This window comes from Malania oleifera, chromosome 8 (assembly GCF_029873635.1).
Source record: "Malania oleifera isolate guangnan ecotype guangnan chromosome 8, ASM2987363v1, whole genome shotgun sequence".
In the NCBI taxonomy this organism is placed as follows: domain Eukaryota; kingdom Viridiplantae; phylum Streptophyta; class Magnoliopsida; order Santalales; family Ximeniaceae; genus Malania; species Malania oleifera.
Window position 1 is genome coordinate 48,169,790 of NC_080424.1, and position 15,149 is coordinate 48,184,938.

General features: G+C 33.9%; 1 protein-coding gene across 2 annotated transcripts in view; it reads left to right on the forward strand.

Annotated features, from left to right (window-relative positions):
- Positions 1-15,149, forward strand: part of LOC131161699 (isoamylase 3, chloroplastic) — a 116,129-nt gene that overhangs the window by 30,877 nt on the left and 70,103 nt on the right. For both annotated transcript variants that reach the window (XM_058117642.1, XM_058117643.1), the window contains exons 9-12: positions 845-979; positions 1,107-1,193; positions 2,641-2,698; positions 3,965-4,028. In XM_058117642.1, coding sequence (XP_057973625.1) covers positions 845-979; positions 1,107-1,193; positions 2,641-2,698; positions 3,965-4,028 — 344 coding nt within the window. The remainder of the gene's footprint in view (positions 1-844; positions 980-1,106; positions 1,194-2,640; positions 2,699-3,964; positions 4,029-15,149) is intronic.

The following is a 15,149-nucleotide window of genomic DNA, read 5'->3' on the forward strand; positions in this document are numbered from 1 at the left end:
ACTTACATTATTACGTCTGTGAACCATTTCTAAAGTTTCACAAAAAAATTCCACACTTTACTACTGATTTCCGTTATTTTTTCAAATTGAAATCAAAATTGACATTGAAATTGAAATTTCCGTCGAAATTTCTATACTTTTGGAGCTTCAAAATTTGATCCGAAATCTAAATTTAAGACCTTGATATGAATGACCATAATATTCTCAAGCCAAAGAACTATAAAAGCACAAAAGATTGAATAAGTTCAGAAATCTTGTTTTGTTTTGTTCTTGTCATGTGTCACTTGTGCATTGTAGATGTGTTATGACATAAGGCTAAACATAAAGAAGAAACAAAAGCACCAAACAGGAGGTATTGTAGTGGGTTCTAATGAGAGTTTAAGACTTTACAGTTAAAAGGAAATACTGCATCTGAGAAAAAGTGTTGTAACTCACACATTTTATTCATAGCGGGTTTTTCTTTGACAAATTCTAATGCACAAGGCATGAAGAGTTGACTATGCATTTTTGTTTTGATGGCTGTTCTAGAAGGACAATAAAATGCATCAACATAAGTATAAGAAGCAACTAATGGAGGAAATTTACCACCAGTGAGGCAACAATAAGCTCTAAGCATCAAGATCTGAAATTATTTTCCACATGGTCATGTGCATTGTTGTGAAGTCTTGCTATCTCCTAAATCATTGTTCTGTAATTGGAATAGATTGAAAGTGAACCCATTTTTAATATTTATTTTAGGTAAATTCATTCTAGCAATGTATCGTCTACGGTCTTTCTAAGAAAAAAAATTTGTTTGGTTAATTGTCATTTATATCGTGTTCTTTGGTATTTTTGAACTTCAAAGATTAACACATGGGGCTATTCAACAATAAATTTCTTTGCCCCCATGAGTCGCTATGCTAGCGCTGGTGGAGGACCTGTTAATGCCGCCCTGGAGTTCAAAGAAATGGTTAAAGCCTTGCATGATGCTGGAATTGAGGTAGCTGTCTTTTCTTCCTTTAGAATTAAAAATGCCTATTCTCTCTGTGTAACACAATGACTTACCTGTCATTGAAAGTTTTAAGTGCTTATCATGATATTATGGTAATGTTTCTACTATTTATCAGGTCATTTTGGATGTTGTCTATAACCATACTAATGAGGCTGATGATGAGAATCCTTATACCACTTCATTTCGTGGCATTGATAATAAGGTTATTTTCATATCATCGTTGAAAAATTTACTCTTTCTGGCATCTAGGTAAATTAATTTTTTCTGTTATGGTTTAATATTTTTAATTTTAATCTAAGAATTTTTAGATAGTTGTAGATTTAGTAACTTTTTAAGTTTAAACACATGCTGCTGTTTTATAAGAGATATAATAATTTCTTATAGATGTCATTTGAAACCACTGAAGTGTTAACTGAATGTAGAGAATGGGAACTTGTTATTTTGACATCATGAGGCAGAGGTTGAAAGAATGCACTCGCTCCATTTTGTTTGGATTTGTTGAAAAGAATTTTTATGTAGTATTGGAGGAAACTGAATTGTTAGGTTTTCACTAGTTCAGGGTATTTTAGCTCCTTCGTCCTATGTAAGGATTCAACTCTTGATAAACAGAACCACATACAAACATATATACACACAAACGTGTATGTATTTTTAGCATTTTTAATTATTCCAAAAATGGACCTCTGTAACCTTTATTTTCATCCTCTGTTTCTTCAACTTGTTCTAGAATCTTGTCGTTTTTGGTGAGACTGCACACTCTGTGTGGTATCCTGTGTAAAGTTTTCCTAACTCAGAATAAATGTCTTGCAAAGCTGAGGAAAATAGAGATATATGTGCTCTAACCAGTGGCAAGGAGTGTATATGAAGTTTAACAATGTCCATCAAAAGTGGGCTGGTCTTTTTCTGGTTTATTGGTTGTGATATTTTTTTATGGCTGAAAATCTCGTACCTCTGATTTCCACGATTTTCAAGATCTTTTCGGGCAGAACAATGATGTGTTGTTTGGTGTTGTGTAAATTCACATTGTTTATTTGGGTGTTCTTGAACATTTTCAATTCTATTAGTAATTTAGTATTATGTTAAGCTTCTTGTTGGGACTACAATTCAGTGGAGACTTTCAGAAGAGGTTGTATATTTTGTGAACTTAGGAAAAAAGGATAGTGATATATTTAATTACGTGAGAATAAGCTGATCAGGAATTCGTTATTTTTATCTTTTTTGGAACTTGGTCACTGGTCTTTTACTATTTGCTATTGTCAAGGATTCAAAGTTTTGTTTTATTTTGAACTTAGCTCAAGCAACATGTTCTCTTTGATTCCGATCAATAAAGAGAATGAGGCTTTAACATACCAGTTATAATGGGGATGGGGGCCAATTATGAAGCTTTATTTCTGAATTCTGATGAAAAATTTTATGTCAACCTTACTCTCTGTTACCAAACGATATATCACCTTTATCAAAATGTGGTCAGCTGATGGGTGTGGACTCTAGCTTGAATTTGGCTTCTTTTTCACCAGTGCTGAAATATTCATTTGAATGAAGAAGATCATTTCTATTATCATCCTTTGCTTGTGATTGACAGAAATCATGCATCTGTTATTCTTGTTGAATTTTCTTTTCAGTGACACCTCTTACAAAATCTTCTCCAGGTTTATTACATGCTTGATTTAAACAACAATGGCCAGCTGCTGAATTTCTCTGGCTGTGGTGATTCAACTCTCTCTCTCTCTCTCAACGATTTCCTCACCTTCTGTGTAGAATTTATGATTGTATGAGTGCTATGCATTGACAATCCTCTGCTTAGCATATAATTGGTTTACTTTGTGGGCATTTTGATTTTGCTTGTTTCTGTCATTTAGAAATTGTCATGTTGACTTTCTCCACTACTTTTAAAAAACTACAACAATGCATTCTAATTGCTATTCCTTGTACTTCTATTTGAAATTTACTCATGTAAAACTTTGGTTTGCATTCAGGCATTATTTTTTGGTAGATTGAAATTATAGTACATGCAAGGGGTACATGAATGGTTTAGCACTGCACTATGCAGTATAGGTCTATGATCTTAATTACTTCTACCATTGCCCATAAAATCCCAAGATGCAGATTCTGGCAATAAAAATGTGCATACAAAGACAATATGCCTAGAAACAATTTAAGACACTCTTCTGTTACTTCAATATCTCTTTCTTTCCCAATGCTCCAAAGAATTGCCAAAGGTAAAATATTTCATACATTGAAGCTGTTGGATTCCAGCTTGACCAATAGAAATAAGATTAGTTTATTTTGCTACTACGTCCTCCATTATTTTTAAGAAAAGGATTAGAAGAAACAATGGCATCATTCAAGAGATATAATCTATCTTTTTATTGTACACCAGGTTTTTAACTAATCCCTTTATTGGTGGTTGACTTGCCTATTTTGTCTTAAGCTGCACACCAAACTAAGTAGGTGTTGGAAGTGAGATGCAGTGACCAAATTACGATGCAAGATTGCAATTCTGCCCCCATAAGGTAAACTGAGCCTTAGCAAAGGGTAGCAGAAACTCTAGAGAAACTAGGTGGCAGATAGATTGGCAGAAACTCTTGAGAAAAATCCCTCTTTCTCCGTAGTGTACACTGTTGCAATGGAAAGCATATCGGAATACTTCAATGCTGTGTTCCAAACACCTATCTCCATTGCTTTGGTCACACATAAAAATATTGAACAATCAAAGCTCTCACCCTGGATTCCAATCTGATTTACCATAAAAGGTGTTCTAGAGAAAAAAAAAAATTAATGCTTACAGTTATTTACAGTTGATATTTTCTCATCATTTGTAACTTTTCTTGGTGTGGCTAGGAGTCAACTTTTAAAGATGACTGCAGTGCAAAAAGTATGACTGGCGCTTATATTTTTGTTGTGTCTAATGAATGTTTGAATAAACATCGTGAATTTAAAGTGTCCTCAGATGTGCAATTTGTTGCTTTCCAGGGAACACTTTGAACTGCAACCATCCTGTTGTCATGGAACTTGTACTAGACAGCTTAAGACACTGGTATGGACAAGATTCCTTGATTATTGCATGGAAAAATTTTTGCTAGTGATTTTTTTTCAATGTTTTACTTATTTACTTCAACAATGTATTATTGATTTATGGAAATAGTTCAACTTGAATATTGCAATATACTTGAGCTTCTTGTTAACCAATTCTCTGATATTATTTGTTTATATTCTCTGCCTGAATATTGTTTTCTTCATGTCTTCTTAATGTCTATTCGGTTGAAACTTTTGGTATTTTTACTTTTCTTTGAAGATTGATGATGCTGAAGTGCAACTGGTTTTGGTACCCATGTGTTTTTATAAAAAGCATATTGACTTTTTTGGTCCTTAATTTAAATGCAGGTATTTACTAACAAAAGTGCTAACTAGCAAATACTGTTGATTACCCTTGTTTAAGAAGTTTCAACTAACTATTATTTTGTCATCTTGGAGGCCTCATGAGTTTTTTTCTGCATGTTATGTTGCTTATAGTAAACTGTGTTGTTGGCTTTGGGGGCGGATCCATGCTGAACTGAATGTGGGCTGCCATCACTTAATTTAAATGAAAATTTAAATCCCTTAATACTATGTATTAGGTTTAGAGCAGCAACGTGTTTGGGGATTTCACACGCTCAACATGAGTTCTAAATCCAAATAAACAAAATTTGGGGGCTGGTTCAATTTTTTTATTATTTAAAAAATAAGAGAGGGAAATTAATGGAGGCAGAAGGCGCAGAACAGTCTCTCAAGGCACTTTGTTAGAGGCTCTTATCCCCTGTTTAGTTTGTGGAATTAGGACTGGAATGGAGTCAAATTTCAGGAATGGAATTGCATTCTTGTGTTTGGTTTGAAGAATCAACAGCGGAATCATATTCTGGCCAGACTAAAAATAGTAATAACAACAATAAAAAAATAATAATTACACTTATAATAATCACTGCCTCCTTTTGGATTTTATTTCAATTAATTCTACTTTATTTCTATGTACCAACCACAAGGGGAAGAATACTAGGAGTAGGATCATTTCATAGGGCATTTCAGCTGGGAATTCAAGAAACTGTTATAGGGGCCTTGTTCAAGTTCAGTCAAAGGCAGAGAATGCTTAAAACTCCTCACAATGTGATTCAATGCTTATTGGTGATTGTGCAGAAGCCAACACCTATCCATATGTTCAGGTAATTTTATTAATACTGTTATATGTTCTATTGACGGTTGCCACTTTCTGCCCAGCAGCAGTTCCTTTTTTTCTCCTTCCCTTCTCTTTATTCTTTCTATTTCTCTCCTTAAATCATTCAATCTCTCTCTTTTGCTGACTTCCTGTTCGTGTCTTACATCAGTTTTGTCCGTAAGGAAATTCATTTAATTAAATCTAATAATCTCAGTTTCATATTAAATTTTGGATTCATTATATACAAAATTAAATAAATTCCTCACCAACTAAGTTCCTCTTATTTTATTTCTTTTACTTCTACTTCTAAAGGTTTCTTTTCTTTTTCTTTCTTTCATTTCCATTCCATTCTCTCTTTTGGTTTTGTTTCTCACCAATCAAACAGATCTGCTCTCTGAACTTCCTTTATTTCCTTTCTTTTCCTTTATTTTCTATTAACGACTCAAACAAATCCAAGGGTTCTTGTTTCTTCGGCGCTAAAATCATGAAGAAGCAATAAAGATTTATGGGTTGAGGAATCTTGTTTCTTCATTGTTCTTGGACTTGAATCTTGAATTTTGATTTGAAGAATTCTTGCAATCCCTCGTTGCTTAAATTTTAGTTGAATTGATTTTCATTAGCAACATCAAAATTTCTTGCATCAAAGGTACTTATGATGGTATTTTTCAAAGTAGTTGTCATCACCTTTTTTAGTTTCAGTTGCCGGTGAGATCTTCTCCTCTCTTGTTATTTCTTTTCTTATTATGATTATTTATATTTTTTCCAATAGTTGGTTAGTAGTGGTGATTTTATGTTTTTGATTTGTAGGCTTAGTATATGCACTTTTGTGTTTTTCATTTGCAAGTTTTAGAATATACAAAACTTTTCAAAAAGTAGTATTGCATGTTTTTTTTAAAATTTTAGTCTAGCTTGGATTACACCCAAAGTTGTATGCTTTAAAATTTTTTAATGCATCGTATTTTCTATGTGGTTTTTGTTAGTTGTAGGGCGTGACTTGGAAAATTGTCTTATGTGAAATTAGTTTGCGAAAAAAAAAAAAATGCAAACGTGTACTTCACCTGTGTAGCACAGATTCTTTGTACACAAACGGCCCCAAGCCCGGATAATGGAGTAGGGTTGTGTTAGGTAGCTAACAACTAGCGTAAAATTTTGTGAGATCTTATTATCATGAGTTCTTACCAAATTCACGTAGGTCAAGGGAATAGACTGGAACAAGATAAAAGGGAAAGGGTTAATAAATTAGCACAAAAAACAAAGATAAGATTAGCAACTTGGTATATAGGGACTTTTATGAGAAAAAACCATGGAAATAGTGGAAATAATGTTGAGAACAAAATTAACTTAATTCGCCTTCAAGAGACGAATGGGTAGGAGAGAAAGCTAGAGATATTGAAAAATCAGGATTAAAAGTTTGGTATACTGGTAAAGAGAAACATACGAATGGGGTGGGATCATTGTAGATAAAGGCCTAAAAGATAATGTAGTAGATGTTAAAATAATAGGGGATAAGTTCATTAAAATCAGGATAGCTTTAGGCTGAGAGATAGTAAATGTCATAAGTGCATATGCCCCTGAATAGGCTTAGCAGAAAATTTGAAAAGACAATTTTGGGAAGATATTGATAGTATTCTACAAGGTATACCAATGTCCGAAAAGACATTCATAGGAGTTGATTTGAATGGTCACATTGGCAAGGATAATATAAGATACAAGAGGATATATAGAGGCCATGGATATGGAGATAAAATTGAGGCCGGTGATTGTATTGACTACTTGCTTTATAAAAGGAGAAGAACACTTAGTAACTTTCAAGAATGAGTATAATAAAAGTCAAATAGATTTCTTCTTAACTAAGAATTGGGATCATATGTCTTGTAAGGGAACTAAGGATTGTAAAGTTATTCCAGGTGAAAGTTTGGTTACACAATGTAGAGTCTTAGTACTAGATATACATATTAAAAAAATGGAATAGGAGTAGTATAACACAAGAGGACTATATGGTGGAACTTGAAGGGAGATAATATAGTAAAATTCAAAGATAAAATGAACAAAGAGTGGGATTGGGCAGTAAGGGATGGTTGATGCAAATACTGTTAGGAATAAAATGGCAAATTCTATTGTAAGGAGAGCAAAAGAGGTTTTAGGTGGGCCCAAAGGAAGATACTCGGGTAGTAAAGAAAGTTGGTGGTGGGATCAAGAAGTCTAAAGAGCCATTAAGACAAAAAGAAATTGGTATAAAATATGGCAAAATTGTGGAAATATGGAAAATCTTGAAAAATATAAAGAAGCGAGAAAAAATGCAAAAAAGACTATCAATGAAACTAAACATAAAGCTTATGAAGATATACTAAATTAGATGCAAAAGGAGAAAAAGACATTCATAAATTTGTTAGAGCTAGTGAAAGAAAATGCAAAGATTTAGGTGATGTAAAATGTATTGAGGACGAGAATGATAATATCTTAATTAGAGAAGAAGAAATAAAAGAGAGGTGGTAGAGATACTTTGATAAGTTATTTACTAAAAACCAAAGTGAAAGATTGAACTTGGAAGTGACAAATGAGGCGAAGACTAAAAATAGGAGACTTATTCGCAAAATTAGAGTCCTTGAAGTTAAGAAGGGATTAAAAAAGATGAAGAGTGGGAAATCTATAGGATCATATAAAATACCAATTGAAGTTTGGAAATGTTTAGGGGATAAAGGAGTTGTTTGGTTAAATAATCTGTTCAACACTATATAAAACGAAGAAAATGCTAGAAGAATGGAGGAAAAGTATGTTAGTACCTTTGTGCAAAAATAGAGGCGATATTCAAAACTATAATAACTATTGTGCAATTAAGATTATGAGTCATGGAATGAAATTATGGGAAAGGGAAATTAAACATAGAATAAGATTAGAAACGAAGATTTCAAAAAATCAATTTAGTTTTATGCCCGAGAGATCAACGATAGAAGCCACTTTTCTTTTAAGGAGTTTAATGGAAAATTTTAGGGAAAAGAAGAAGGACTTGCATATGTTTTTTATTGACTTAGAGAAAACTTATGATACAGTACTTAGGGAAGTTCTTTGGTGGGTATAGAAAAGAAGGGAGTTTACAGTAGATATATGGAGGTCATTAAGGATATGTAAGTAACTAGAGTTAGGACTAGAGGAGATTCTATAAAATTTCCAATCACAATAGGTGTACATCAAGGTTCTACTTTGAGTCCTTATCTTTTTACTTTAGTAATTGATGAACTAACTAGGAACATCGAAAATGAGATCCCTTGGTGTATGTTGTTCGCAGAAGATATCGTGTTATGTTGTTTGCAGATGATATCGTGTTGATTGATGATATTAGAAGCGGAGTGGAATCTAAGCTAGAATTTTGGAGAGCCACATTAGTGTCTAAAGGGTTTAGGATAAGTAGGAATAAGACAAAATATATGAAATGCAATTTCAGTAATGTAAGGAATAACAATAGAAAGAAGATTAAATTGGATAATCAAGAGATTAATAGCATTGATAGTTTTAGATATCTTGGATCTATTATGCAAGATGAAGGGGAAATTGAAGAAGACGTAGTATATAAAATTAAGACAAGTTGGTTAAAATGGAGGAGTGCGTCAGGTGTGTTGTGTGGTCGTAATCCTTAAAATTAAAAGGAAAGTTTTATAAGACGACTATAAGGCTAGCTATGCATTATGGTTCAGAATGTTGGGCAACTAGGAAACAATGTGTACAAAAAATGAAAGCTGATGAGATGCATATGTTAAGGTGGATGAGTGGTTTAACATTAAAAGATAAAGTAAGAAATGAGCATATACGCAATAATTTAGGTATAGTACCGGTTGAAAACAAGATAAGGGAACAGTGGCTTAGATGGTTCGAGCATTTGAAACACAGACCTAGTAGAGTACCTGCGAGGAGGAGTGAGGTAGTTATTATTTATGACATAAAAGGGGTAGGGATAGACCTAAAATAACTTGGAATGAGGCAGTGAGGAAGGATTTAATAGCCCTTAATCTGATAGAGGGAAACACTCTAGATCGGGTGAATTAGTGGGAAAGATTCATGTAGCCGACCCCACCTAGTGGGACTTAAGGCTTGTTGTTGTTGTTGTTGTACACTAATAATAATCACTATTATGAAAATAATAGTAATCAAACGAAAACAACAACAAATAATAATATAATACTAATTGTCATTATTATAATAAGAACAACAACAACTAATAATAATTACAATAACAACTAATAATAATATTTATTACTATTAAATAATAATAACAAGAAGAAAAATGATAAAAAAAATGCAATAATAATAATTGTTGTTATTTTAAGGACACTAATTTTTATACAAAAATAATATAAAAAATGATAAGAATTAATAATAATTGCAATGGCAATAATATTTATTACTATAAAAATAATAATAACAAAAAGAACAATAATAATAAAAAGGAAATAACAATAATAATCATTATTTTAAGGATAATAATTAGTTTAAAAACAAATAATTATAAAAATAATATTAACACTATCAAAAAATTACTATTATAAAATAAAAAATAATAATAAAAAATTAAATAATTATGTATTATAGGTTTTTATAAAAAAATAGCTTATTTTTTTCAATTCCATTATGAAAGCCATTGAAAAAATACCAAATGTTGGAAAGAAATTGAAACTAGCTTCCCAGTCATTAGATGTTACTAATCAAACATAGTAATTGCATTCTAAGAGCAATTCCATTCCTACCTTGATTTCATTCCTCCCTCGGTTTTTTTTCCTGCTTCAATTTCATTCCGTGAAGGTGCAAACCAAACGGGGGGTTAGTCTTTCTACTAAGCCGTCTCGCTTGTCTCTCCCTTGTGTTTGCCTCCTCATATTTTTATTCTATTATGGGTGCCTGTTGTCTCATCCAACAACTATCATATCCACCCTCTTCTCGATGCTATCAAAAAAGTCTTTCCACCTTTCCATCCTCGCCGAAGGCATCCAATTCCCAGTCCCCACCATCATCTCTGCAGTGTTTGGTGACCAGTCCCCTGGCAAGTGCAGCATCCTCAAATTCTTCGCTGCCCCTTTGCACCTGTTGCTTGCTTGCACTTGCATTTCCTTTGGGGGGAGGGTGGGGGGGGGGGGGGGGGGGGGGGGAGGGGAATAGAGATTTGTTCTAGTTTAAGAGGGAGAGAAAAAGGGCGTGCTATTAATTTCACACTGTTGCAGTCAAAGTGAGATATATTAAGGTGTATAAGGGCATTGAACGTGGCAGCCGCTGTGGGATTAATTTTGATCTGGCAATGAGGAAGTTGAGCATGGACGCATAGGAGCCATAAGGGATTGGATCATTCAAAGGCTAGTTGGAAGGGACTGTGGAGCGTTCAAAACCATTGGATTGAAAAGAGATTCAATGGACAAGATGGGGGTGTAGTGGAAGATGTAATTAATTGGGACTGGCATATGTGCTGGCAGAGAGGATGTTTCTCCATATTTTGATAAAAATAAAATTACTTCAACAGCCTCAAGATATTCTCTTGTTTTGCAAGACAAGGTTTGAACCCCTATTTGAGGTCAAGGGGAACCCTTTTTCGAAACTCTTTATTTGAATCCTTGTTTCATTTGATTTGATTTTTTATGGCTAAATTAACTAGATTCTTATATATATATATATGTGTGTGTTTTTTTTTTTAAAGTTTTTATAATTTTATGCGACTATATATATATGTTTTTTTTTTTTTAGTTTTTATAATTTTATGCAACTATAAGAATCTTGAGTTATTTTGTCATGAACCCTAAATTATGATTTTTTTCCATATTAATTTCATGTTTATGGTTAAACACATTATTTGAAACTAGATTCCTAGACTCTTTTGAATGTTCTCTGAAAATTTATATCCTAATTTCATTACTTTTTGAGAGGCTGTCAAGAGTCTAAGAGCCACCAGCCATTCTTATGTACACCACTGTCAATTCCTAATTTAAGAGCACCAAAGGACCAAAACATTATCTTTTTTCAAACGTACACCACTCTAAAGCTATGTCTAGATTGATATTAGAATTTCTTATGATTATAAATGAATAATTGTAAAAAATTTAATCTTGCAAAATAAAATAAAAAAATTAAAAATGCATTATGCATGAGAGCCTCTGCCCCCACTCACTGCACATCCTGGATCTGCCATTGGTTGGTTTCTTTGATGGAATGGTTGGAGGCGAGTTCTTTTGCTTGATTATATATGTGTGTGTGAGAGAGAGAGAGAGAAATATGCTAGAAGAGAATATGTTATTTTAGTTGTGTTAATGGGGATATTTTTGTCCTTAAAAATTTATCACTATTAATAATGTACAAGAGGGCAGACCTGGACATAGACTCCAGGGAGCTGCCTCCCAGTTCTTCCTCTTTTTCTCTTCTCTTTTCTCTTCTTCTGTTCTCATCTCCTTTATATTTAGCTTTACAACATGGTAGAACATTGATCTCCTTCAAATTTGATTTATCTGAATTGATTTTGATACTTTTTTTTTCCCCTCATATCTGATTTTCTGGTTGGTTGAGAGTCTTTTAAGGACACCCTTCCTCTTGGTTAGGTTGTGCAGCATCCTTGGTATGAAGCTGTGCTTTTATGGTAATTTGCTGTCGAGAAGTCATACTTCATTTCTAGTACGCTGCTGTTGCTGTCCATCTTTTCCATGGGCTGCTATCAGTTGTACTCCATTTGTGGTTTGTTCATGATTGTGTTTGATTGCTTGCAATCTTGTACTGATTGCTGGTTGGTTTTGATTGGTGTTCAAAGACTTGTTTCCTGTTCCTGCGTTCATTTATTTTCAGTTGCTGCCAGCCTGTGAGCCACAATGCATTTAGCTGCTTCCAGGTATTATTTATCAAATGACTGCAGTACTTTGCTGTGGTCAGCCCTGTTCTTTGTGGTTAAGTAATTAATCCTAGGTTATTGTGGGCTCAGTTCTGTAGTCATAGCTGCCTCTTGAAGTTCTGGATTTTGGAACGTCTGAAGTGTTGTGTAAGTTCTGGATTTTTGATGTCCTGAAAATGCTGTTTTGTGCTAGTATGTGCCATCTGAATTCTTCTCAAGCTCCTTTCCACGAAAAATCAGCCATGGTTACTGCCTCTAACCGTAGTATGAGAAATTTTGGAGGATGAGGATGAGGATGAGGATGAGGGAGAGGACAAGGTTTCGATTGTGCTTATTGTAGCGGTTTTGTATTAGGATGAGGAGTTCATCATGGCAATTCTTCTTGCATTTGCACGCATTGTGGCAAGGACAATCATACTGTTGATCACTATTGGGATCACCTTGGGAACCAACTTGGGCCAATAAGTCTCTTGTGATGGGCAATACTATTACACTTCAAAAGCACTTAGTCACTCCACTGGGGAGTTGAGTACATCATTTGTTGTGTCCTGAGAGGGGTTTAACAATTGTGTCCTGAGAGGAGTTTAACAACCTTTTTTGCATGGTTTAAGAACTCCAAACAGTCTTTTACATCTAGCGCTATTGTTACCCAAGTACAATCGGGCTTCTTGCCTCTTCGTCCTCCTCACCTTTTGTTGTAGATTCTGGTGCCTTGTCCCATATGACCGATAGTGCTAACTTGTTTGAGTCCTTGAACCCAACTATGTTACTCTCTTAAGGTTACTCTTACTGATTAGATACACTGGTTTGTGGATTTGGGCAATATTCTTTTAATTCCTTCTATTACTTATTCCCTTGTGTTATATACTTATATGTACCTAAATTTTCCTTGACCTACTGTTAATTAATCAGTTAACTAAGTCTCATAACTGTTATGTGACCTTCTTTCCTTCTAATTGTGTTATTTAGGATCTCCGGGTGGAAGGGTTGAGAAGGATGGATTGTACTATTTCTATGGTGGTCGTGGTGGATCCATTCTTGTCATAGGACTTCCTTGATTTCTAGTCACATTGTTTGTCTTGATTAGTGGTATGCTCGTTTGGTTCATCCATCCCTTAAAAAACTAGAAGACGTTTTTCCTATGTTCAAGTTTGTTTCTCGTTTGAGTGTTCTGCATGTCAGTTGGAATAGCATACTATGCCATCTTTTTTTTTTCCCCCTAGGGTTGAGTGTCGCAGTAAATCATTATTTTCTCTTATTATTTTAGATATTTGAGGTCAACATAGAGTCAAGAATTTGACTAGTTGTCAATATTTTGTGTCCTTTGTGGCTGATTTTTCATGTATGACTTGGAAATATTTGTTGAGAAATAGTTTTTATTTTTTGTACATTTTTACTCAATTCTACCTCTCACTTTTCGAATTGGTATTCAAACCTCTTGATTTGATAATGTACTTGAAATTGCAAAATGAGCTTCAATCTTTCATGTTTTTTAGGGGAACAAATTCCCTTCTCCATTGTGTACCCAAAACACATCCATTTTCTCTGTTGTACCTTGTGTTTTTGGGTGCGCATGCTTCTTGCATGTTCGAGATATTGGTCAGGAAGAGGTCTCTCCTTGTGTACTCAAGAACTCCAAAAGTATATAGATGTTACGATCCCCACACTCGAAGGAAATATGTTTGTCTCGATGTCACCTTTTTGAGGGGACACCATATTTCTAGTGCTAAGCAAAGACTTAAAATTTGATTTTAATTGAAATTTCAATGGTCTTAGTTTATGGAAATTTCAGCAGAGATTTTTTGATATTGATTTAAAGAAACAATGGAAATTTATAGTAAATAATGGAAATTTACAATGAAACTTTGGGAAATATTGAAATAGATAATTATGCATAATTTGGAATCAAAATAAATTGGAAAATGCAGACATGACAAATTTTTAGTGCATGGGGTATATAAATTGCATATCATGAAGCAAGCAAAGCGGTAAAGAACCTTTGTAATGATGATGATGATGGGGCTATGCTTAGGGTAAATAGAAGGGTGAATTTTTCCATCAAAATTTGAGCTATAGTGCCGAATTATGATGATGATGATGGGGCTATGTTTAGAGATTCAATAGAAGGGTGAATATTTCCATCAAAATTTGAGCTATAGTCCTGAATTTATCAAAATTTTTGATATTTTCATTGAAAAATAACAAAATTTCTGTCATAACGTACCAAAACTTTTGAGATTTGTTGACATTACAAAATTTATGTTGAAAATTTTCAAAAATGAGTTTGAAAGTGAGTTTCCATTTGGTATCCTCTAGAACTTGAAATTTTGATCGAAATTCAACAAAATTTGAGTCTTGGGTGACGAGTCTTTCTTTGATAAATATATTTTGATTCCATCAATGATTTATGGCCCCTTGTTTTGTGTTGATCCTCCTATATCCCACCCTTATACTTCTTGAGAAATCCTTTGCTCCTCTTCCAAATCCATTAGTTATTGACTGAGAGGAACAAGTGAGGGTTTATGATCTACGAGAGAGCAAGCAGAAACATCACTACCACAATGTAGGTGCCTCTTTTGCCCATCATTGTTTTAACTTTTGGTTCTAGAGATCCATCCTTGTGTGACTTTTATTTGCCTATTGCTTAATGGTACGGTACTCGAACATGTGTTCATCTGACCTTAGTTTCTTATCTTATTTCTCATTATGTTTCATCTCTTCACCTTCCTAGTCCTATGCATTCTCTTGCCTTGTCTTCTTCCTTGGTTTCTATCTCTTTTTTCGCATGTTGAAGCAGTTGTTAACTCAGATGGAAGCATGCAATGGATGCCTTAACTACTGAAGGGACATGGGACTTGGTGGATCTTCCTCCTTGTAGGGAGGTGTTTAGGTGTCGTTGGGTCTACTCCATCAAATATCTTCTTGACGGTTCTATTGAATGGCTTAAGGCTTTGTTGGTTGCCAAGGGGTACAACCAAACATATGGTATTGATTATTTTGAGACTACCTCTCTTGATGCTTGACTAATTTTTGTTTGTGTATTGTTCTCAATGGCAGTTAATTTTAATTGCCCTATATAGTAAGTTGAATTTGAAGAATGCCTTCTTATATGGTGA